At 42.1% G+C, this 25,564-nt stretch overlaps 1 protein-coding gene across 1 annotated transcript in view; it reads right to left on the minus strand.

Annotated features, from left to right (window-relative positions):
- rab40c (RAB40c, member RAS oncogene family) overlaps nucleotides 1-24,807 on the minus strand; it is an 87,640-nt gene extending 62,833 nt beyond the window's left edge. The window contains exon 1 of the mRNA XM_080206066.1: nucleotides 24,268-24,807. Coding sequence (XP_080062192.1) covers nucleotides 24,268-24,451 — 184 coding nt within the window. The 5' untranslated portion in view covers nucleotides 24,452-24,807. The remainder of the gene's footprint in view (nucleotides 1-24,267) is intronic.
- Nucleotides 24,808-25,564: the final 757 nt, after the last annotated feature.

Raw genomic sequence — 25,564 nt, forward strand, 5'->3', positions numbered from 1 at the left:
CTACAACTGGAGTACTTTGTGCAGTTTTGGTCTCCGTATTTCAGAAAGGATATATTGGCCTTGGAGGGAGTACAGACAAGGTCCACCGGGCTGATACTGGAGGTGATGGGGTTAGTTTATAAAGAGAGATTGAAGAGACTGGGTCTGTACTCATTAGAGTTTACAAGGCTGAGGGGGGATCTTATTGAGACTTACAAGATAATGAAGGGGCTAAATAGGGTAGAGGTAGAGAGATTCTTCTCGCTTAGAAAGGATAGCGGGACTAGAATGGAGCCGAGGAGGAACTTTTTCACTCAAAGGGTGGTGAATCTCTGGCATTCTCTGCCCACTGAAGTGGCGGAGGCTACCTCGTTGAACATATTTAAGTCACGGGTAGATAGATTTCCGATAGACGAGGGAATTAAGGGTTACGGGGAGAAAACGGGAAAGTTAAACTGATTAACTTCAGATCAGCCACGATCTTATTGAATGGCGGGGCAGGCTCGAAGGGCTAGATGGCCTACTCCTGCTCCTATTTCTTACGTTCTTACAATGTCAAGGGGACGTGGTTGCTGCATTTGAGCGCAGACTGCTTCAGTATCTGAAGACTGTGCAATCAACTGTGAACGTCCTCACTTCTGACTTCAGGATTGACAAGTAAATGACAAAGTAGCTGAAGACGGTTAGGACACAGGTCACTAACTATCCTGAGGATCCCCAAATGAGATGATTTGCCTCCTGGCAAATACCTTCCTTAGTGTTATTCACGATTCCAACTAGCGGAGATCTTTCCTCATTAATTTTTATTGACTCGACTTCGCTTGTGCTCTCTGACGCCATCCTCAGTTAAATGCTACCTCGATGTCGAGGGCGGTCACTCTCACCTCACCTCTGGAATTCAGTTCCTTCGTCCACGTTTGCGTCTAAACCGTAACGAGGTCCGAAGCCGAGTCGAATCTTTCCGAGACACCTCCAAATTCGCTGACCGAATTAACTCCCCGTCCTTGCTCTTGCCTGACTATCGATACTTGAAAACTGTTTCACCGACTAAGTACCCCGGCGTCATCTTCTAACAGCTTTCCAACGGTCTCAGGGGAAGCAAAGGATAAACAGAGCAGGGATGCCCTGATGGATTAAGTCCACCTCTCATTATAGCGTACAACAATAAAAATAGCAAACGCTGGAAAACCTTAGCAGGTCTGGCAGCATCTGTGGAGAGGGAAACAGAATTACAGAACCAAAATAGTCATATTGGACTCAAAACATTAATTCTGTTTTTCCTCTCCACAGATGCTGCCAGGCCGGCTGAGGTTTTCCAGCATTTTTTGTTTTATTTCAAATTTCCAGCATCCACGGTATTTTGTTCTTACTTTCAACGATAACAACGCGCAAGCAATTTTGGTTAACGCACCCAAACAATTACACGTACTTGGAAGCCAAGTTTTTAAATAATTTCCATAGAACAGTCTGTTTCTTGGGAGAATTGGGGCAGATGTTTTCCTAATAGAATTTATTATTTCGCTTCATGAAAACTAACAGCTTGTTTCCTTAAAGGCACTGGCCAAGAACTACAGATTCCTGTCCCAAAATAGACTCAGAATGACTTCCAAGGGTGTTCCCTCCTTTTCAGTTTGCTTCGTCAGAGAGGAATGACAGCTTCATTCCCGTCAATTAACATTCATTTCCTCCCAGCAGAGACAAAACACTTTGTTAAAAAAAATCTCTTCAGTCCAGAAGACCGTGACAACCATTTTCCCAGTTCACGCCAGAAAATAGCTAAGTGGGAACATATCTAACATGCCTCATCCTCGAGCAGAGTACATCGCCTTCCCTGGTCACTTGTCCCCTTAACGTGATGTTGTACATTGGTAACCCGGTAGATGGATTCAATATTCTACACGACGCAGAGCGTACACACAGCTTGTTAAATTTTCTGCAAGCCACTTTCATAATGACGGTTTAAAGACTCTGCTGACAACAGAACGTCTCGGGCTACAGGAACACATAGACGAGACGGTCAAACGGGCGGACAAGCGGCAGATGGAATTTAACCCGAAAAGTGAGGTGGTGCACTTTGGAAGGAATAATTTAACAAGGAAGTATACTATGAAATGTCTGACACTGGGAAGTTCTGAAGAACAAAGGGATCTTGGCATGTTTGCCCATTCATCTCTGAAGGTGGAAAGCCAGGTCAATAGGGTGGTGAAAAGGCACGTGGCACACTCACCTTTATCAGTCAGGGTATAGATTACAAAAGTAGAGAGGTATTGTAATTTTCTTTGTTACGACCGAGTCGTACAGAACTTTGGTGAGACTGCAGTCGGACTACCGTGTACAGTTCTGGTCGCCACAAAATAGGAAGGATGCGAACTCACCGGAAAGGGGTGTAGAGGAGATTTACCAGGAAGCTGCTTGGTACAGAACATTTAAGTTACAAAGAGAGGTCGGATAGGCTCGGGTTGTTTTCGTCGGAGCAGAGAAGGCCGAGGGGCAACCTGATTGAGACGTTCAAGATTATGAGGGGTATGGACTGGGTGGATAGGGAGTAGCTGTTCCCCTTAGTTGAGGGTCAGTTACAAGGGGACACAAGTGAGGGGTGGGTGGCTGGTTTAGTGGAGATTTGAGGAAAACCTTTTTATTCAGAGGGTGGCGACGGTCTGGAAAGCACTGCCTGGGAGGACATGGAGGCGGGATGCCTCACACGCTTTAAAAAGTACCTGGACGAGTACCTGGCGCACCGTAACGTTCGAGGCTACCGTTAAGTGGGACGAGGTGGAAAGTCGAGGCCTTACACGCGCCGGTGCAGACTCAATGGGCCGAAGGGCCTTTTCTGCACCGTAACATTGTGATTCTGTGAACATATCACATTTTTATCTATATGGACACTGCTGGCTCCTAAACTTAATACGTGGCAATCTATTACCGAGAGAATAATGGTAAATAAGATCTTGTGTGGCTCAGATAGTAGAACGTTACTTTCAATGATTTTAATCTAACCCTACGTCCTAGGCATCTGCTATTGCATTTAGGACTCACTCCCCTATTAGCGTCAGTAGAAACTGAGCTTCGTTTCACGTGGCTCCACGACCTGTGGTCAGCTGCATTACCCTTTTCGTAGCTTACTTCACCGGAAGCAAAGATTGCACAGTATATCCATATGCTGCTGAAATCTGACAAGGTAATTTCTCACACTAGCTCACTTTTATTGGAGAATACTTAAGTAGAGATCAGGTGCTTCAGTATCTCTGGCCACTCTCATATCTAATTTAAGAGTGCAAAAGGTTATGAGAAATTGTTCATCTACCTGCCTTCTAAATTTGAAACGAAATGGCCCAACGAGACCCAAACGAAAAAGCGGAAGGAGGAAGAGAAATAATTATTCAAAGCTGCGTATCCTCAATCTGAAAGATGCCACCACTTCTAAAAGATACCCTCAATAATTAGGTGCAATACTCACAACAATAATATTGTTCATCTTAGTGTACCATGTGATGTCAGGGAATTGAATCAGTCGAGAAGAATGATCAAATGTTTAAAACGTATTGCTAGCCCAAAGAAAAAGGCACTTTCCCACGTATAAACAGAGCACAGAAGAATTAAACAAAGCTAATCGTGTTGCTGACAAAGCTATCAGCCACCACTCAATAATGAAAATTGGGTTTTGTTAAACAGTCCAGTAAGCATAGGCGTAACGGTGGCACAATGGTGAACGCTGCTGCTTCACAGCACCGGAAACCAGGGTTCAATTGCAGTTTTGGCTGACCGTGTGGAGTTTACACATTTTCCCCGTGTCCACGTGGGTTTCCTCTGGGTGCTCCAGTTTCCTCCCACAGTCCAAAGACGTGCGGGTTAGGTCGTTTGGCCGTAGTAAATAGTCCCTAACGTCAAGGGGACTAGCAGGGTAAATCAACAGGGTTACGGGGATAGGTTCCGGTTGGGATTACGGTCCGTGCAGACTCGGATGGACCAAATTACCTCTTTCTGCACTGTAGGCATTCTTGATTTCTATAAAGATGTAATTTAGATTCTCTTTTTTCTGACAATAAAACATTGGAAGGTAAACTGCAACTTGCGCAGAATACGAGATCCTCAGTGTAACATTTTTGTTTTTCTTTGGTTTTTATGACCAAATTATTCCCTCCAACTTCTGAATGTATTAATTTAATCTTTCAGTGACGCTGTCAGATAAAAATACTGTACTTGAAATCCTAATTAAAGCCCACTAATTCTACTGACAGTGAATTGAAGAGACACCCTGGCCTTCAATGTTAATTGCATTTCATGCAAAATAACACTGGGCAAGCTGAAGTAGGTTGTGACAGGACATCCTGTTTCCTGGACGCCATGAGCTGTGCCTTGACAATAAATTCAAGGCAACTACTAATTAGAGTGGGGGATAACTTAACCCTGCTGTTGTATAATCTCACACAGCCATCTGGCAGAAAGTAATAGAAACTCTCTTTACGTGGTCGTTACGGTATCGGCTCATGACACGCTGCAAGACGCCTGTTAATTATAGGTACTGTTGTGATACAAAGTGAAAATAACAACCTCATTTTTTATTTACTACAAAATAGTTTCAGCTCAGGTGGTGGTCATTTGGCCCACACTGACGCTGCAAGAGTCAGTCCCACTCCCCACCCTTTCCTTATAGCCCTGCAAGTGTTTATCGTTTGCTTTTGAAAACAATGATTGAATCTGCCTTTAACAACTTTTCAGACAATCAATTCCAAATCATTACCACTGAGCAACATCAACAAATTTTTCCTCATCTCGCCTTTAGTTCTTACGCGAATCCTTTTATATCAGAGTTGGTTGGGGCTTGACGCTTCCACTAACAGAAGCACGGTTTCTTTGCGTCTTCCGCTCTTGCATTTTGAACACAACGAGCACTTGAGTCGATGAGCCGAGTAACAAATGCACGGTTTTATTACACGATAACCTGGAGTAGTGTGTGGAGTTTTGGTCTCCTTATCTAAGGAAAAAACGTACTTGACAGAGAGAATGCAGCGAAGGCTCGACAAACTGATTGCTGGGAAGGCAGTATTATTGTACGAGGAGATATCGAGTCGATTAAAGAATGAGGAGGTATCTCATTATATCACATAAGTTCTGACAGGGCTATTCAGACTAGCTGCAGGGATGATGTTTCACATCACAATAATCAAACCCGGTGATATTTGAACCCAGAGCCTTGTGACAGAGGGAAGAATGATACCAATTGAGCCATGACTGACACCTAAAATACATGCCTCTTAATCATCTCGTTATCAACTTCTCTGCCAACTCCTTCTCGCGGCCCTCCGAAATGTCTCATCACTGCTCTAAAACACACTTCCAGTAACCCTTGCTGAGGGGAGGGGAGAAACAAAACCAAAAATATCAAATCTCTCCTCTGCTCCCAAAGCTCCTGAATCCCCCACCTTTCTCAAGTTTCATCTCCACATTATGAAATACATCTCCAACACTTGTGATCCCCATCTCATGCAATTCCTGATCACTCAAATTATTTTCCAAGTATTCAAGCTAGCTAATGTAGGGAATGGGGTTTTGCCCTGTTAATACTTAGAATTCTATCAGCTGAAGAATATACAAATCGAAAACACCAATCGGCTGGTTATTTGAACACAGATAAACAGACATTTACCAACACAAAGTGTGTCAGGCTAAGAGATATATTTCTGGAATGATTCACTGTGAATAAATTGATACAAATTAAAGATACGTTCTGGTTTCTTCCTTCGCTCACCGTGTATCAGGACCATAGCAGTTATCCCGCTCCCCTTAAAACATACCATCGGCTTCTGCTAAAAAAAAACAATTAACCGTCTTCTTTCCACCTTATTTCAAACCTCCTTTTTCCTTAAAGATTCTTGTGATCACTTTAGTAATGCGACGTAATCCTATTTTATTGAACATACCAGACCCAACATTTATGAACTTTCAGAACTCTGACGATGGGTCATCCTGACTTGAAACGTTGGCTCTATTCTGTCTCCACAGGTGTGTGTCAGGCTTGCTGAGATTTTCCAGCATTTTCTGTTTTTGTTTCGGATTCTAGCATTTGCAGTATTTTGCTTTTATATGGTAAAAATTACCGTATCTTCAAACCAAGGACAGAATATACCGAGTGCATACACTATTTCTTGCAATGATTCACTATGACTTAGCGTTATAGTCAAGGCTGCAATTATGGTCAGAGTGCCAAGGACAAGCAGAGAATAAAAGACAGTTAATACAGTACGTGCAAATGGAGCGACAAGTTAACGTGCATTGTTTAACTTAACGGACAACTCTGGTGGATTTGCACTTTACGTATCCGCTCAAATTGCTGCAATGAACCCTGACCTACATCTACTTTTCCAACACTTATTTAAATTTACTTTCAGGTCACCTTTACCACATCAAGCTTGGAACATGACAAAAAATATGTTCTTTCGAGGGAAGGTTTGTGAAAACCAGTGTTTCCTCTGGTGAAAGACTTCAGAATAAGGGACATCACAGCTAGGCTCAGTCAGAACGCAGTTTTGGGTATAAGCGTATAAAGGGTAGTGGAAATTTGGAACTGCCTTCTCCCAACCTTCCCCGAAGGATACGAGGTTAGATTAATTAGAAAATTAGAAATCCAAATACACCACATCTGCAGGTTCACCGTTATCCACACTGCTTGTTACTTCTTCAAGTAACACAAACTTACCGAGAACATAAATATCCACATTCACCTAATTCATGAAAAATATAACGGCGTGAATTCCATCCGGTTACAGGCCACGTTATCGAACGCTCGCTTCTGTTCTCGATTTTTGACGGCCGTGGTACAAAAGTGTTTTTGGAGACTATCGGCAACAAATCTACTGATGATTTGGCCACGGTGTTTAAATAATGAACATTAACTCGAAGGCTGATGCCAAAGCTTGCCCACTTTTCCCTCTTTTACTTCATATTGCTTCTTTAAGTCTTTAAAATAACATTGAAATACGTGGTAAAATACATCACACAAAGACCAAGCAGGAACAGAATGTGTACACCAAATGTACTACATAAGGATGTACCTTATGTCACACTAAAAGCTTATCCAACTATTAGTTAGCCAATCCCAAGAGGTTTCTTCCATTGTTTGAATCTATTAATCTTGTTGGTGTTTAAATATGAAAGATCAGTTTATAGTAAAACTAAACCACCAGAATACAATGCGTAAATTTTCGTTCGAGAAAATCTCAATTTATGACCGTTCATAAATTAGATTAAATCGATCATCCATTGCAACTAGTGCTTTAAAAAAAAGTACGTGCCTCACAACAGGGTAGGTTTGCAAAAACAAACCTGTGGCAGGGGAATGGGACTGCAACACAGCTGCAAGAGACTCATGAGAAAACTGATGCAAAATTGAGAGTTCAGTTTGTGGTTTCTTCATACATTTGCGTTCCACTTTACATTCTTCCCACCTACATAGCACATAAATGAAAAGGTACTAAAGAAATAAACAATGTGAAACCTTCATGAGCTTTACCATTGATGAATTGGCAAAAAGGAATTAATGAGAAGCAGGAAACATGATTTTGCCCATCTAAATAAATGCATGACATTTATCAATGATGTTACACAGGCTGCAGCTCCAAATTAGTTTTAAAATCTGGGCTCTCTCTTTCAGATAGCTATTTTAAAACAGTAATGTTCCCATAGGACTCAATGAATATTTGCTGTCGGGCGTTTTAGTTAGACCACAATTGAGAGAGAGAGAGAGAGAGAGAGAGCGCGAGCGAAAGAACAGCTGAATTGCTTAGTTAATGATCTAATTTGCATAAAATGGTCACCTTCCTAATAAGGTCAAAATATGTCCACCAGAAAATGCAGCTGTTACTGAGCAATTATTTTTCACGTGACAAAACAGATTAATCCACATCTCCATCCCATCATCAATACTCACTAACAGGATATTGATGTTCGTTCATAAACATATACACGTAACATAAAACAATGCATCCCTCCCAAACTCTCAGACACAAAGCACTTCATCACACACTGGTTGCTTTGTTACATCACAAAATCAACACACTTAAAATTTCCTACAAATTGTATTTTATAGTGACAGCCTAGGCTACAAACGCTAAGCTGGTGTACAAACTAATGAAATAAATATATTCTCAAGTATGACTGGTTTAAATTTCAAACAATTGCAGACTAAGGAATCCAATATAAATATTAATTCTCATTTTACTTGTAATTTAATGAAAGGAAACACAATTCCAGTTGCCTTATAAATGTTTCCCATCAATTTTGAGCAGAATGTTGCCTGTAAAGTAGAATATAACAAGGAGAATTCAGTGGGAGATTAGAAATTTACTTCAGCCTTTTTAGTAATGTAGTTTAAACTGGATTTGCATCCCAGCCCCAAGTACTGGGCCGTCAGCCAAAATATTTAGATAAGGTGTCTTACTGACAGGCACAGGAAACTCCAACCCTGAACTCACTAGAATTTAGAAACGGCATGGGTTTTCCTCCACGTCATGCTGCTGATCGTCTTAAAACCTTTTGTGTCTACTCAAAATGACAATGTAGCAAATGGATATTTGTCAAATGCAAATCCACATCGCAGATGGCAGATCATTGAACTAAGAAACTGAATGAAATTTCCAGCAGAATAAACAATATTGGCCAGCATCTCAAACTATTTAAGCTGGGGCCGGTTACTTGCTTTCTAACTAGTGGGTCGTAATCTTTGATAATGCAATAAAAAACATTGGCCCATCTGTCCAAATCTATTAAGTTGCTCAACAGTAACAAATTGGCTTATGTACTGCAGATGCAGAAATCTGAAATAAAAGTAGAAAATGCAGGAGATACTTTGCATGTCAGGCATCAATAACAAGAGAGACAGAGAGGGAGTTAACATTTCAAGTCTGATAATTTACTGCTTTCTCAGCCCTGCTTCCAGTATGTTTACTTCTATTATGTATTACTTGCACATACTTCTCAGTCATCATGCCAGCAGTTTACATCAAGATTTTTAAAAACGTTTATTTATTAATGTCACAAGTCGGCCTACATTAACACTGCAACGAAGTAACTGAAAATGCCCAAGCCGCCACACTCCAGCGCCTGGTTGAGTACACCGAGGGAGAATTTAGCACGGCCGATGCACGTAACCAGCACGTCTTTCAAACTGTGGGAGGAAACCGGAGTACCCGGGGCAAACCCACGCAGACGCGAGAACGTGAAGAGTCCGCACAGTGACCCAAGCTGGAAACCGAAACAGAGTTCCTGGTACGTGTGTCCACCCCATCCTTCCTCCCCCCAGCTTTCTCCCTGCTCCCCCTCGTATACGCAAGCGGGCCCCTCCTCCTCCTCCCTCGCACCCCTTCTCCTCTCCCTTGAGCAGCACTCCACACCTCGACACGCGGGCACAACCTTCTCTCGACGCAGGTGCGCGCGCACACCAACACACCATACCGCCGCCCCCAACACAGACACACACACACACAGCCCCGCAACATACAACCCCCCACCCCGCCATACACACACCCCCCAGCTCTCAGATACATGCACGCTTCCTCTTGCCACACAATTACTCCCGCACAGAGGCTTACTCGCCCACTCGCTCCTGCTCCGTGGCTTCTTCCTCACCCACCTGACGGCCGCTTCCTGTCGTCCTAAATTGTCCGTTCTCCCCATCCTTCCATTGTCTACTGAACGTCGCTTCGCTGTCCCGTCACCCTGACGTAGAAATTTGAAGACTTCCTTGCCAATTCCAGTTCATCCATTCAGAGGCTGGGTTCTGCAGAGGCCAGAGTCTGAGTGGACAAACAGCTTTGTAGATTGACCTGTTTAGGCCTATACTCCCTGGGATTTAGAAGAACGAAAGATCTAATTCAACTGTACAAAACGATAAAGGGGATTGACAAAGTAGACGTGGAGAGGATTTTTCTTCTTGTAGAGCTATCTAGAACAAGAGGTCATAGTTTTCAGATACAGTGTAGGCAGAGATGAGGGGAAATTATTTCTCTCAAAGGATTGTGAGCCTATGGAATTCACTCCCCCAGAGTGTGGTAGATGCCAGGACATTGAGTAAATTTAGGAAGAGGCGGACAGATTTTTAACGAGTTAAGAGTTTGAAGGGCTGTGGTGAACGGACAGGAAGGTGAAGTTGAGGCTGAGATGAGATCAGCCGACACCGTATTAACTGGCACGGCAGGCTCGAGGGGCCGAGTTATCTACTCCGGCTCCTAGTTCTTTTTCAAACACTACAGCCCGGATGTATTCACAAGAATCCCAGGGTTTCGCTGAACGCAGTTTGGGAATCCTGATGTAACAAAACACGAGCCAAATAATTGTGATTCTATAACATTTAAAAGGCATCGAACAATTAAAGTTAAAGAGTAACACTGCAATGAAGTTACTGCGAACACGGATAGGAAAGGTTAAAAGGGATATGGGCAAAACGCAGGCAAAAAGGGTCGACTTAGATGGGCATTTTGGTTGACGTGGACCAGTTTGGGCCAAAGGGCCCGTCACCGTGCCATTCTCTGATATTAAGTTCTCTCGAACAGCCACGAGTTAAACGGTCAGTTCACGGTCTTGACAGAGTATCGTGCAAAGATGCCTGGAACAATGTGGATCAGCTACCAATAGCTGTTTGATCTTTTTCAGTAATGAATCAGGTTGCCTGGTCTTACTTACAAAGTTCACTAGGTTAATTTCTGAGATGAAAGGAATATCTTATGACGAAAGACTGTGCAGATTGGGTCTAAAACCATTGGAGTTTACAAGAACGAGGGGTGATCTTATTAAAATGTAAGATTCTGTGGGGACTTGACAGGGTGGATGCCGAGAGCAAGTTCCCTATCGTGGGAGAATCCAAAAAATGATGAGCAATCTCGGCTACTGAGCGAGCCGCGTGAGCGGCCCTCCATCTCAGTGGGCTGCAAGATTGAAGTCAGACTTGTTCGCGAACCACGGTTTTGTGAATAAGATTAAATACGTGCCGACGATTTCGTTACAGGTTTTAGGGCACGCTTACTCGTTTATATATTAATAGAATTATCAACTTCGAATGGCAAAATAAATATTTACACTTTGGATACAGAGGGAGTCCGTGGCTCTCATAGTCAATGTTGTGTGCAACCGGCACACACTTCACTTCATTTGCCCTTGCTTTACGTGCGTATCACTTCAGTCATACCAGTAGGAAAAAATGAACTGGACAGAAATCAGCAGAATGTGGCAACTGTGTGTATGGGCAGTGATCAAATAAATATCTCATGGATCTCACTTAGAATACCTGTGGCCCCCAGGCGCAGGTTGCCCACCACTGATCTTGAACAAGGAGTCTTCATTTAAGACAGAGACGAGGATGAATTTATTTTGTCAGAGATAATCGTTGGATTCTCTGTCTCAGCGAGCACGAGGCTGAGCTGCTTTTAATCTGTAAGGGAGTCAAGGGTTGTGAAGCAGGCAGCAAAGTGGAGTTAGATCACAATCAGGTCAGGCAAAAATCTTACTAAACCAGGCCTGAAGATTAAAACGGTCGAAATCTTGTTACGGTGCACCGTCAGAAATGCCTGACGCGTCGTGGACTGGTTCCAATTGTTCGACTTATCCCTCGACTATCACCCCCTCAAAACGAGGCCGTTGCCGACGAGGTAACACTCAACAGATCAGAATCTTAAGTAACTGGACGAGTAGTACTTCGTGACCAAAATGGCGAGTGGTATCCAAAACCGTATACAATGTTTTGTCGTGATCCTAATGAAGGCAGCATGGACACGTGCTGTACCCCATTCTATCAAATGGATGCACAGAACAGCCAGTGTATCTCAGAATAACCTAATCACTCATCCTTCGAGTGTACTGATCAACATTCAACTCTCAACCAAAACTGATTAACTAGATGTTTATCTCATTTGATGTTTCTAAGAGCTGAGAGTGTGAATAGATAGAGCTGCGGCTATCAAACTGCAAAATGTATCACCGTCACACTGTTTTACACTCAAAAACCAGGCAAAACTCATTCCGGTTTCTAGCCCAGATATTACTGCGAAGCACACTGCTCTATCCTGATGACACGAAAAGCACTGTGTCAATTCACAGTCATTACTTTCCTGTCGTTCCAAGTTGTAAACTAAAATCTTACAAATAATAGTTCCCTAATGGTAGTTATTTTTACGGAGCAGCTAAAAATATGTAGTATTAACAGATCACAAACACGAAGGATAACCTGCAACTACGAACTTTCAGAGGTAACGTTTCCACTCTGGACGCAACGCGCCTATTTTCGAGTGTTTCTCTTCCCCTCGAACTCATTTGTATATCATCGAAGACAAAAGTCTTCCAAAAACCAGCACAATCGGGCAGTGCTTGAAAGTTTATTTAAAATATACGAAGGTATATTTTAAGTGTAACAATCGTGGTTTGATTAATGCAACGGAAATGTATTTCACAAAAAACAAACAATTGTTAAATCGGTGTCAATCCGTCGATTGAGTAACCCTGAATTTTAGTTACTGACTTTTTTTATAATACAGAATCATTTGTAACCCACTGGGGTGCAGTCACCACCTTAGATTTCCAGCAAACTATCTTGTAAACTAGCAAATGATTACGGGGACTCTATTTGCACTTAAATTTTCCCATCTTTTGTACAGATTATGCTCATTTCAAACAAATTGTATCGAAAGGAGTTGTACCGCGTAATCTATAAATAGCACAAATGCAATGACAGACAGCTTTTGTCAGCCCGTCTTAATAATGCCAAACAATTTTTCATTCAGGTTTATTCAGTTGCTATCAAGGAACCTGTGCTTCATAACATCTATAATCATACCCAGTAAAAGCAAACTTTAAAAATGTCGATACCAAGTTGTGCAAATACAATTACGCCCATGTATTTGAATGTTCTACGTTCTATACAAGAGTGTAAATACACCTGCTCAATATTGTACTCTCCTCCCTCCACAACAGCAGACAAGTCAGTATTCACTGATTCATGCTGCTCTAAACTAAGTGGAGTGTCAAATTAGTTCTTATAAAACAGCACACGAGTTCTCAATTGGTAGGATACCACATCAGGAAAAGCAGATAAAACATGGAATCAATGGTGCACTGATGATACAAACTAATTGACTAACGTAGCCAACTTATGTTTATACAATGTCATTTATCCTAAAATGTCTCAAGTTGCTTCACAGGGTCTTCATTAAAAACACATTTTTTTTACGGAATGTCTTCGAGGACAAAAGAGAGGGAGAGATCCAGAGGAGTTCGAGGATGGAATTCCAGAGATTAGAGCCCAGGTAACTGATAGTGTAGCAATTGAAGTCAGGGATTTTTTGGAGGAGCACCTCAGAGAGTTAGAAATGAGGAGGAGGAGAGTGATCTAATAATGGAGCTTCGTGTATCATACAAAAAAAAAATGAAGTACAATTATTCTAAAACTAGGGCATTATCGCTCTCTCAGACAAAACGCTTCATTTCAGATCATCGAATCTCCGCAGTGCAGGAATCCGTCATTTGGCCCATCGAGTCTGCACCCGCTCTCTGACAGATCACCTTACCCGGTCTCTAACCCATGTACTTCCCCCAATAATCCTACACATCTTTGGACAGTAAAGGGCAATTTAGCATGGCCAAACCACTTAACTTGCACATCCCTGGACTGTGGGAGGAAACCCAGGGAAAACGTGCAAGCACAGTCACCCAGGACTGGAACTGAACCGGGGTCCCTGGTGCTGTGATGCAGCAGTGCTAACTACTATGCCGACCTGCCATATAGATTACCTGTACTACAGGTAGCTTTAATATGTTTGCAGCCTACTGCTTTCTATTATAATGAATATTCTTGCTGACGTAAAGACAAAACTCCCATTCTGACATATGCACTACGTTAAATTCACTTCTCTTTACTCTCCAAATACTTTAACCTAGATTTCAAGAGTACTTAATTGCAAAATTTAGAAACCTCAAAATACCAAGCTGAAATATTGCAAACAATCTGCTGGAATCGACGAACAGGCCTGGAAATAGGATAGCGAGGGAAAACAACAGAGCAGAAAATGTAAAATTCTCCAAACAAGCTAATGCATGGGCCAGATGCTCCTATTATGTATACCTACTCGAGTAGGATTAAAATATCAAATCTCAATTATTTGGAGTTCATGTTTCACGAAGAGGGGAGCAGAATGCCAAAAGGCTTCAATCTGCCAGATGAGGCATTTGTCTCTATCCTTTAGTCCGAGACCATCGTAGTTTTGTAAAAATCTTTTGAAGCTGAAATGAAAACTCTCCTTTTGTGCCAAACCTATTAAGCAGCATTCCCTCAAGGCAAAAGGTTGGACTCTTACGGTCTCGAGAGTAATGCTCAAGATTCTCGATCAAAAGTCAGCTATTTGCAGTTCGTACGTTTGAAATAAATACGCCACTTATTCGAACTAAGAACAAAGAACGTATTATAAATAGTTACACAACTAGTTTATTTCAGTGCAATATTTAGCATTGGCACTTACAAATAATTAGGTTTCTGAAAATAAATAAAGACGAGGATACATAGAGGTTAATTATGCAAGTTATCAAGACTTACACGATCACTGCGTGACCAGGATTTGTAGTGACGTGGAGCATCAAGAGTCAGATATTGCTCTTAATTCACAGAGGTAACAGAGACTACAAAAGTTATTTTATTAATAGTTCAATTTGAAACCGCTACAGTGAAAAATACTGAAAGCACAATTTCCCCAACACAACTATTTCCCCCTCAGTTGAAAAATAATCACCAGTGCCAAATGAACTCATTTGACACGCATTCAGCTATATAGACAGCTATAGAGGAATTGTGTTTAGGAGCTATGAACAAAGTCTATTATGCAATGTGGAAGCGTTCCAAAATGTGACAAAGACCGTAGAGTGCGCCGGTTTATGTTTAAATCACAATCTTGTGCTATTCAAGTTGGCAAAACTTATCCGACGGACAGAAGTCCGCAATGTGCATAATTAACAAGGTGAATACGGGAACGATAATTGAGATCGGGAGTCGTGTAATTAAAAACTTACAAATCACAGCAGTACATTACAAGAGGTACCTCAGCTGTTTACTGAGCCAATCTGCTGCACGTCCTCAAAACACACTGCTATTCCAAACACAGCAGGACTCTTGAGCACGTTTCACAGAAATTTCTCCTACTCGACAGGATGATTTATCGTATCGCTGCGCATCGGTCTACGCCTAAGCGATGAAAATGAATACTGAACAACAATATCTAACTGCTCCCTATAAACAATGCAATTTAATAACAGCTTGAACATAACCGTAACCTCTTGCAAATACTTACTTTTGCAGGCAATTGTCAAACTACTGAACCAAAAACTGCACAACAGTTACAACCAGTATGTTACAAAAAAAAAAATCCACGATTTTCCTCTGTATCCCATACTATTTTGCAGATATATTTAGATTAAACTGTCGGACCAATCATTTCCTGGCAAAGACCGTATCAAAGAACCACCAAAATAAACAGTATCTTTCAGATAAACTGCTGGATTTCTGACCCACTATTTAATAAGATAGTGCCTGAACGAGTTAGGAATCGGGAGCTGCATCCATCACTACTAAACAAAGAATGTTATTTTAAGCGCGGTTATGTCATAAATGAACAATACAAATTAACGTGGTTAATCATCTTACTGTCTATTTAGTAAACAAAAAGGCCGTGAAAGTAACCATGTTTTATTTTCGTCCTCAAATAATTTTGACAGGATTGTGAAAGATTTACTACAAACAATCGTGACCTGCAGATTTTTCGACAAAATTTCAACCGAACGTTCCACTACTGCCCTTAAACGATGATCTTATTTTAATGGGGTTAAGAGTTATTTCCTTTCAAAACACAAAAGCCATAAAGAACAACTTAAACTCTAAAGCTGGAAGCATGACCAAATATTTGAAAGATCTGCACATTAAATCTATAGCTGGTGATTTTAAATATAACTACTGCAATGAATGTAATCTGGAAAACTTTCGTTATTAGCGTGGCGATCGTTTCTTTCTAGGAAGCTCGACATCACGTGGTTATTTATATCGTGACACAAAAAGGAATAAACACAAGAAAAAGCTGGAAGCACATACTAGGTCATCAATGTTTGATGGGAAATAGGATAACGGTTCCATTTGAAACCCCAGGTTCGGATAAAACTACAACGCTGGCCAGCACTTTTTTCTCCTTTTGAAAACTAGATGAGCTACTTCACATTTATTTTAGATATCCAGTTCTTAGTTCTTTCATATATACCGGAAGCAAGGTCAACGAACAAATGGAATGGATCTAACTGAAAAGTAGTATGACAATCTCGTTCGATAATCACAACGATGTACACAAACAAATAACGAACATTTCTTTTAAAGGTGTTTTGGTAAATATTGCCAAAGAATTGAATTCTAAACAAAATATAATTTATTAAATTTAAAATTAAGACAAAAGCAAAAACTACAGATATTAGGGATCTGAAATAAAAACACATGACGTTGGAAATACAGATTAAACATCATCTGCAAACTAAAAAGCTTTTCAGAAATACATCTGAAAGATTAACTCATTTTCTCTTCTTTCGATGCTGCCTGTCCTGGCGTACTTCTAGTATTCCTGTTTTTATTTTCTAACCCGTCAACCTCTCGTAGCTTTGCTCATCTGGTGTTAATGCCGAGCACAAAGATTCTCGAACAGTCGAGCAGATTGCAGGGTAGCAAACGTAACCCGCTATTTAAAAAAGGGATGGAAGAAATCTAGAAAACAATTACAGGCTGATTAGCCTAACGCAGCTCGTGAGGAAAATGCTACAGATCATTATGACGGATGTGATAACAGGACATTTCGAAAATATCAACAAGATTAGACAAAGTCAAAATGGATTTATGAAAGATAAATCACGTTTGACAAGCCAATGAGGTTTTATTTGAGGATGTAAGTAGCAGAACTGATAAGGGAGAACCAGTAGATGCAGTGTATTTGTAATTTCAGAAAGCTTCTAATAAAGTCCCATCAAGAGGACAGTGTGTCAAGTTAAAGTGCATGGGATTGGGGTAATATGCTGGCATGGATTAAGAACCTATTAGCAAACAGAAGAAGAATAAATGTGTTTTTTTTCCAATGTAGTAGGCCGTGGTCAGAGCGGGGTACTGCAAGGATCAGTACTTGGGTCTCGTCTATTCACACCAGATATCAAGCGACCAAATGTAAAGTTTCCAAGTCATCTGATTTTCCAGAACTAGGTTGGACTGTGAGTGGTGAAGAGGACGCAAGAAGGTTTCAAAGCGATTTAGACAAGTTGAGTAAATGGACAAATACGTGGCAGTGGCAGTATAATTTGGATGAACGTGAAGTTATCCACTTAGGTAGGAAAAAAATGGCTAAATATTATGCAGATTACGATACACCTGAAGTAGCGTGCGCAGCCTTAGTCTCCTTACCTAAGGAAGCATATACTTGTCAAAGGGGGAACGCAGCAAAGGTTGACGAGGTCGATTCCTGGAATGGCAGGATTGTCGTACGAGGAGAGATCGGGTCGATTAGGCCCGTATTCGCTGGAGTTTAGCAGCATGAGAGGATCTCATTGCACCGTATAAAATTATTTCAGGACTGAACAAACTGGACGAAGGGACGTTTCCCCTGTTTGTCTAAAAGGGTCACACTCTCGAGACGTGGGGTAGGCCATTTAAGACTGAGACGAGGAGAAATTTCTTCACTCGAGGGCAGCGAACCTGTGGAACTGTCTACCACAGAAGGCTGAGGAGACCAGGTCACTGAATTAATTTGAGGAGGAAATAGATCTCTAGACACTAAAAGACATCAAGGGTTATGGAGTGCAAATAAAGGATGAGCTACGATCTTACTGAATGGTGGAGCAGGCTCAAGGAGCCATATGGCCTACTCCTGCTCCTATTTTTCATTATGAAAGGATTAGGAGTGGAGAGAACAAAGCAGCAAACAAGCAGAAAGCAAGGTGGAAACGGAAGCAGAGGCAAGTTAAAAGGGCAGAGACGTTAGCGGAGCAAAAAGTACGAGAGGAGGATGTGGGGGACAGGGTCTCAAGACAGCAGATGTTCTCCCATTACCTTGTAGGATCTGGACACAAGTAACGTCTTTCCATATTGTTCCTGGATAGTTCCCAGTTCTGGGGCAATGCTGCTTATCCATACTTCCATCTTAGTTTCCTGGACAGGACATTCATTGCTTGACAACTTAGTTCTAATTTTGCTATTAGTTTCAAAACATCTGATATTTACTTGGGAAGTGAGGTGGGGAAGAATATATTTCTTTCCCAGCCCATCTTCAATCTACTGACATTCCCATATTTGTGTTCAATGCTGTGTTATTAATTCGACGAATACACGCAGCACCCAATCCAAGGTCCGCATGACTGAAAATTGATAACGTTACAAGTTAGACACAGGGACGCGAGATAACACATCTCAGAAGAACTATTTTCTTTTGAGGATGATCCACTTATATCCAAGTACATACAATGAGCACACAAGGTACAAGAGGGTTTATGAACAATTTGCATCTATAAAACAATTTTAATGTAGCAAGACATCCCAAGGTGTTTTAGAGGCACGTTTGGAAGGCACACCAAACCAAGAAGGCGATATCAAGGCTGGAGGAGAAGGCAGAAAGGTTCGGTAAATTCCACTGCACGTAGAGTAGGAGTTTGAAAGTATGAGCGCCGACGGCAGCGTCAAGAAAAGGCCCGATTTGGGGAGGACAGCGAAATGTAGGGAGGGGTAATGACAAAGATGAGAATTTAAATCTGGACTCACGATGTGGAGAAGCCGGCGTCGGACTGGGGTAAACACAGTAAGAAGTCTCACGACGCCTGACTCAGAGTGACGTCACCGCAGCGACTCACCTGACAAAGGAGCAGCGTTCCGAAAGCTTATGGGTTTACTGTCGAATAAACTTGTTGGACTTTAACCTGGTGTCCTGAGACTTCTTACGGTGTTGGGGACTGGCAGCGATACAGATCGGTGAGGACGGGAGTCAAGTATGAACAGAATTTACTGCACATTAGGACGTGGACAGTTGAAGTTCAAATGAATTGAAGATCACATATTGTGGAGGATGGGAGGAAACCAAGACAGCAAGTTTGGAAGTCATAAAAGCGTAGTTTAGAGACTCAATAGTCTATTTAGGTTACACTACTGAGGTGGAAATACATTCACTTTTGTGACAGAGAGAACATAGGCTCAGAAGGTCAGTTCAGGGTCAATGAGGGAGTTCTACCAATAGGCAGAGGGATGATCAAGGTCCTCATTGACAGACAAGAGGAAAGCCGAGCAAGTCTCGTCTCAGTGAACTAAACGACGGAGATGGCATTGGAAACGGACAACACGGTTCACTCTGTCAAAGACAATAGAGGGATCGAGGAGGAAAAAAAAGACCAGGGCCACGGTCGTGAGACATTTGCGACCACGACTAGCTGCTTTGGAAGGGAATCAAAATAATTCAAGTAGGGAATTTCAGACATCGTTTTGAGACAACAGCACGTGCAAAGGCTCTGACGGGGAAAAGGAAATTAGACAGTAGTTTGCAAGAACAAAGGGTATAAAAGGTAATTACGTGAAGAGGGTGGTGAAGATAGCAGTTTTGAAAGGAATGGATAGTACTTAAGTGACAGGAGCCATTCACATGCAAGTTAACAAAAAGCAAAGTTGGATAGTCCTCTATCACAGAACTAACGAATCAAGTCGATTGGGCTAATCGACAAGGCATAAAGGGAGATGGGGGAGGAGTGTGCGACCGAGACTAGAGGTGGACATACGATCAGGAGCGGGCCAGCGGGAAGCCCAGGGAAAGGTGTGGTTTTGGGGTGGAGGGGGCTGGTTTGGCTCAGTGGGAAGGGGAAAGCCACCAAGTTAGTTGAACAGCTAAACTTCATCTTAGTAACAAAGAAGTCCATGAGCTTCTTGCAATCCTGAGAGCTGAAGGTGGAAGAGAGAAGACATTAAAAGGAGAAAAGAAGCTCAAGAGTTATCTTCATTATGAAAGATGAATTTGAATTTGTGGATGGCTCAGGCAGAGAATAGGATATAGGAGCAAGTGGCAATTTGGTCTTTCAAGCCTCGTTTACCCTCCCCCCGCTCCGTTCATTAAAATTTTTAACCTCAACTCCACCTTCCCTCGTTTATCCCTAAATCCCTTAATAATATGGACAGTGAGGCCTGGTAATATTGAGATGGTCCAGCCAGACCTGATGATAAGACAGCAAAAACAGTATTGTGTCAGAAACATCAAGCCTACACCCCTTGGAATAGAGGGGCCTACTAGGGGCAGAATTATACTCGATGCCCTCATATCTCTCGTCTAAAATGTCGATCCTCGTCGAGGGTTGAAAATACAACGTTCGCTGACGACATCCAGTTCAACTCCCGATCCTTCCTGCGTCTCGTTTGTTGCTTCAACATCTAATCCTGGAGGACTCTAATACTGGGAAGGTCGGAGCCATCGTTTTCGGTCTCTGCCACAAACGCCTTTGATTCGTCACCAATACTTTCAACTGTAGGAAACGCAGCAAGCCAACTTGAGCACAGCAGGATCCCATATATAGCAATATGACAATTACTGCATATTGGCACTGCTTCTCAGCCTTGGCTAAGATCAAGCCCCAGATGGGGTGTAATGTCTTTTCTATCAGCTTGGATAGTGTACGTCTCTCTTGCGGGGACCATCAATTGGATTCGGTTTGAGTTAGGTTTTCGGAACAAGCAAGGAGCTGGACTTGAACTTGCCTGGTTCACTCCGGGCACCGGTTCTGTAACTTCGAAATCGAGTAAAAATTTTAAAAACAAATAAATATTGAGCAGCAACGGAGAACATCTCTGCCCTTCCTTGAATAATACCATTGGATCATTTGCATCATGCTGAAGTGGGCAGACAGGGCCTCGATCCAACGTTTCATCTAATTGTACCGAGCACTGCAGCACTCAGTATTTTACTGAAGTGTTGTCAGTTCATATTTCTAGAGTAGAATACAAACTCAATTTACTGAAGCAGAGAAAAGAGTGTGTGTTACCAAACACCCAAGATGCATATATTATAGTACAATATTGCAATGGCAATACACGGTTTTCCATATAAAAAAAATTATGATACTTTCAAACAAAACGCAAATCCAGAAAATCGCAAATTGTTAATTGAAGCCAAGACACAAGGACGATTTTTTAAAAATGAGTTATTGTTGGTCATACTTGTCACAAAATGAAATGCTAATCAATAAACATGACCATTTTATTAAAAAGTTAAACTTGACGCGCAGTTACCTAGCGAAAGAAAAGTGACGACGGAAGCGAGGGAGTCAGTGACGATAAACAACGTCGTTCTTTTGATTACCTGGCAATCTGGAAGAGTTGCCAGGGAAGATGAATAGATACAGAGATAGAAGGTTTAAAAAAAACCATAAACATGCACAGGATAGTTAGTATCTTGGTGGAACCTATCATATTTTTCCAACTGAGACCACATTTTATATTAAAACTCATTAATTCAAAATCCAATCCCATATGACAAGACTCACTTTTTGTTGATATCTGGACAGCGGTAAAATACAAATTAGAATGTAAAGTTCACACGGCAAAAATCGTAGGGACGTATTAAGCAAAGTGTATTCTGTGAATTTGCATGCGTCTAGATAGTATTGTACAGTTCAACAAATTCCCACTTTCTTTTCGTCATTGAAATTCCTCAATCACGCTGGTCACCACAGCCAGTTCAAATCTACGTATATTTTCTCATACAGACTAAAAATCACTTTAGGAAAATTGATATTCAGATAATACCTCTATATTGACAGAACACTCAACCTATCAATAGATAAATTCAAATTACAGAAGCGTGTATGTATTTAAACACACAATGTAAACTCCTGCAGTTTGTTACGTGTAGAGAAAAATTGCAAACACTAATAATTATGAAACATAAACTACACCCTAACTCGCAACTGAAAATCAAATCGGGTTATCACCACATGGCATGCAATACACTAGAATCAATCATTTTAAAACACCAATTCAAAACTGAAATAAAACTACTCTTCCAAAAAAAGATACGCACCCATAAGCTAGGAACTCCAAAGCCACAAGCGTTTGAACTTACTTGTCTCAATTAGTGACTTGTTTGTTGTGACCAAGTTGTAAAAGTAATGTCACACAAAAGCAAGATGCCCTACTGAAATGACAGTTTCTGCCAGCTGTTCACAGTGAAGATCAAAATATTGTCACCTTGTTATCCCAGCAAGAGGGAGAAGACTAACAATGAACTGTTTTGGTATCAAAAAAAAACACCTGATTTTACACAAGGATCAATTCCAAAGCAAAATACCACAAATGCTGGAAACCTGAAATTAGAAACAGAAAAAGAGTCGAAATACACAGCGGGTCAGGCAGAATCTGCGGAGAGAAACGTAGTTAAAGTTTCAGGTCGACGGTGACCTTTCATCGAAAAAGGTCATCATCAACCTGAAATGTTAACCGTTTCCCTGTCGCTCTGCAGCTGTGTACCAATCACAGTTAATAGCAGGCTAACCCGATCAATCCTCTTTTGCACGTTACAGCAGTTTCCTAAATATTTGTCTCACATAATTATTCAGATGTATACATCGCCTCAATGGATTACCCAGAACTTTAGTATGTAAATGAATTTCATAACATTTGTGCCAAGCTTTTACACAAGATATTAATGCAAACTTGCACTGTCCACATCAGTAACCAAAATTTGTTTCTTCCAAGAATCTAAATTTAGCTAATTTAAAAAACTGCTTTCATTTTTCTTGCACTTTTGTACTTGAAAACATCAAGTGTTTCACAACAAACTGCTTTGAGGGCAATGACATACGCAAGAAAAATATTCAATATATTAATAAAATATTCAATAATTGACAGTTTATTTATACAACAGTTTAAATATGTATTTAACAAAACGTGCAGATAACTTGGCTACTTGACACCGTGTACCTGCAGTGAAGCTTTCTCTGTCAGCAGGTAGGACCTTCAGTCCCTTTGGAAAGCTCAAAACATTTGAATCTACCTCACCAACTGTAACGTACTTACTTTCTATGCTACAATTCCAATGGAAAAATATTTGCTTCCCAGTTCACATATTGATAATATATAAAAGGATATTTAAAAGGAATCAGTTTGCAGTTTGCATCATTTACCAAAACTAAGGATCACATATTGTCAATTTTAAAGCACCTTGATTATTAACAACCACTCATTATTTCACAGTAGCCAAAGGCAAATTCTGGAAATAGTAGAAATGCGTTGTCAAGGTCCGTCACCAAGAAAAACAGCAGCATGTAATTTCTGAACCACTTACAAATCAGAAGCAACACATCACCAGCATTCAATACAAATTAGGCTTTCAAGAATATCCCTTTCAGTTGAAGTACGTGGAGATTTTAAAACAACTGATAGATCTTTGAAGTTAACACTCAATGAAAAAGAGAAATTAGCTGTCACACCAACAGCAGAGTTCAATTAGTCTGATTCAGCATGTTCTTACATGATCAGCACTTTTCATTTTACATTAGTAATTTACGTCAAATTTTAAAATAAATATTAACATCGCTATTGCTAATGCAGGTTAGATTTCAAATATGCCCTTGAAAACCGCAGAAGAGTTTGTCATCACTTGCACTTTAGCAGACAGGTGATGCTTTTATGAATGTTACACAAGATATTTGATCATGAACCCTTGCAAACACGGCAGCTTTCCTCCAAGGGAGCAAACAGCTCATATCGGGAGCAGAAGAAGTATTAACTAGATTGCGGGTTAAGATTTACAATAAACAGCAAAGGAAAGCGCACAATACATCAGGAAACACAGGCAGCCACCAAATAAAAGATGACCACGGGGAATCCTTTCAGGACATTCATGTCTAACTCGGATGCATCTTCAAAACAAAATGCTACACCAGTTGTTGCACATTTATCTAAGCTCTGACAAAGGGTCATCCAGAAACGTTGGCTCTATTCGCTCTCCACAGATGCTGTCAGACCTGCTAAGATTTTCCAGCATTTTCTCTTTTTTTTGTTACAGATTCCAGCATCCGCAGTAATTTGCTTTTACATTTGTTTGACCCTGGTCTTTTTTTTTGAAAACTACATCTAAGTTAAGCATGCCAGAGTCCTTCAAGTATCCAGATGGTGGGTTCAGCGTGCTGGAGTGGGATTATAAATACTGCAAGTGAAGGTTGCACTGTTTGTGCCAGCGTAGCTGGCCGGCTTCCCTCCCTCCCTCACTCACTCACCATTGCTGTAGGCGTAGGGGGACTCGCTGGCCCCGTCCTGCAAACTCTCCAGGATCTCTCCCTTGCCCACGTCGCTGTCGCCCACCAGCAGGAACTTCAGCAGGTAGTCGTAGGTTTTCACCGGGCTGCCCTGGCTCGCCGTTGTCGCCGCCGCTGCCGCCGCAGCCGCCGCCGTCATCATCATCCTCCGTGAGAGGCCCGGTTTTGTGATTCATCTCACGGTGCCCCGGGGCCGCCTGCCGAATGGAGCCTCGGATGGGGGGAGGGGAGAGAGCCGGGCCTCACCGCGCTTGCGCGGCCAGCCCGCAGCCCGTCCCCGCGCGTGCGTCAGGCATCGCCACCACCGCCTGCCGAGGCAGTGAGGGGGGGGGGTGAAAAAATAACAGCGGTAAACTCCGACCCAGAGGCGTCCCGTTTTATTAGAAATATATACGTGTATATATAAAAAAACTTCCTTCGCGCTTCGTTCCTCTTCACGGCTCGACGCCACTTGCCCGTCTAACGGCCGCTCAGCGCTCGAGCGCTGACAAGCAACTGCTCGTTCTGCACCCCCTCGTAAGCTGAACAGTGATTGGCTGCGGCTTCCCGGGCGTAACACCCTGATTGGTCGGCGCGGGTGGATGGGCGGGGCTGGTCGTGAGGCGCATGCGCGCTTACTCCATTGGGAGGGGGCGGGTGCTTGGATTCAGTCAGCGGCGTGAAGCCGCCTTGCCGAGGGTGCTCGGTGACAACCTACACACTGCAGTGCATGTAAGTAAGCACGGCATTCGGGACTGTCAGCGAGTTTTTTTAATTCCCTCTCCCTCCCTCGCACTGTGTTTCTTCCTCTTTGACTTGCCTGGAAGTTATGTGGTTAAAACCCCTAACCACTCAGCCGGAGCTGATGGGACATTCATTGAGGGATGCACCAGAAGTCGAGGACGCAAGGAGTAATCCCTGACAGCGTGTTGCAGACTGGCACATTCCAAAACCCATAACTACATACTGAGGGACACACTCAAGCTTGGGGTAGTGGCGGCAGAGGGGCAGGTTACTCTCCCAACCCGCAGTGACTCAAGGGTAGCACGGCAGCACAAGTGGTTAGCACTGCTGCCTCACGGTGCGAAGGACACGAGTTTGATTCCTACCTTGGTTGACTCTGCGGAGTTTCCGCTTTCTCCGTGTCTGTGTGGGTTTCCTCTGGGTGCCCTGGTTTCCTCCAAAGATGTGCTGATTACTTAAAGTTAGAACTTATTCATTAGTCGCAGGTAGGCTTACGTTAACACTGCACTGACGTTTTACTGTGAAAAGCCCCTAG

This window comes from Carcharhinus amblyrhynchos, chromosome 18 (assembly GCF_965287045.1).
Source record: "Carcharhinus amblyrhynchos chromosome 18, sCarAmb.v2.hapA, whole genome shotgun sequence".
In the NCBI taxonomy this organism is placed as follows: domain Eukaryota; kingdom Metazoa; phylum Chordata; class Chondrichthyes; order Carcharhiniformes; family Carcharhinidae; genus Carcharhinus; species Carcharhinus amblyrhynchos.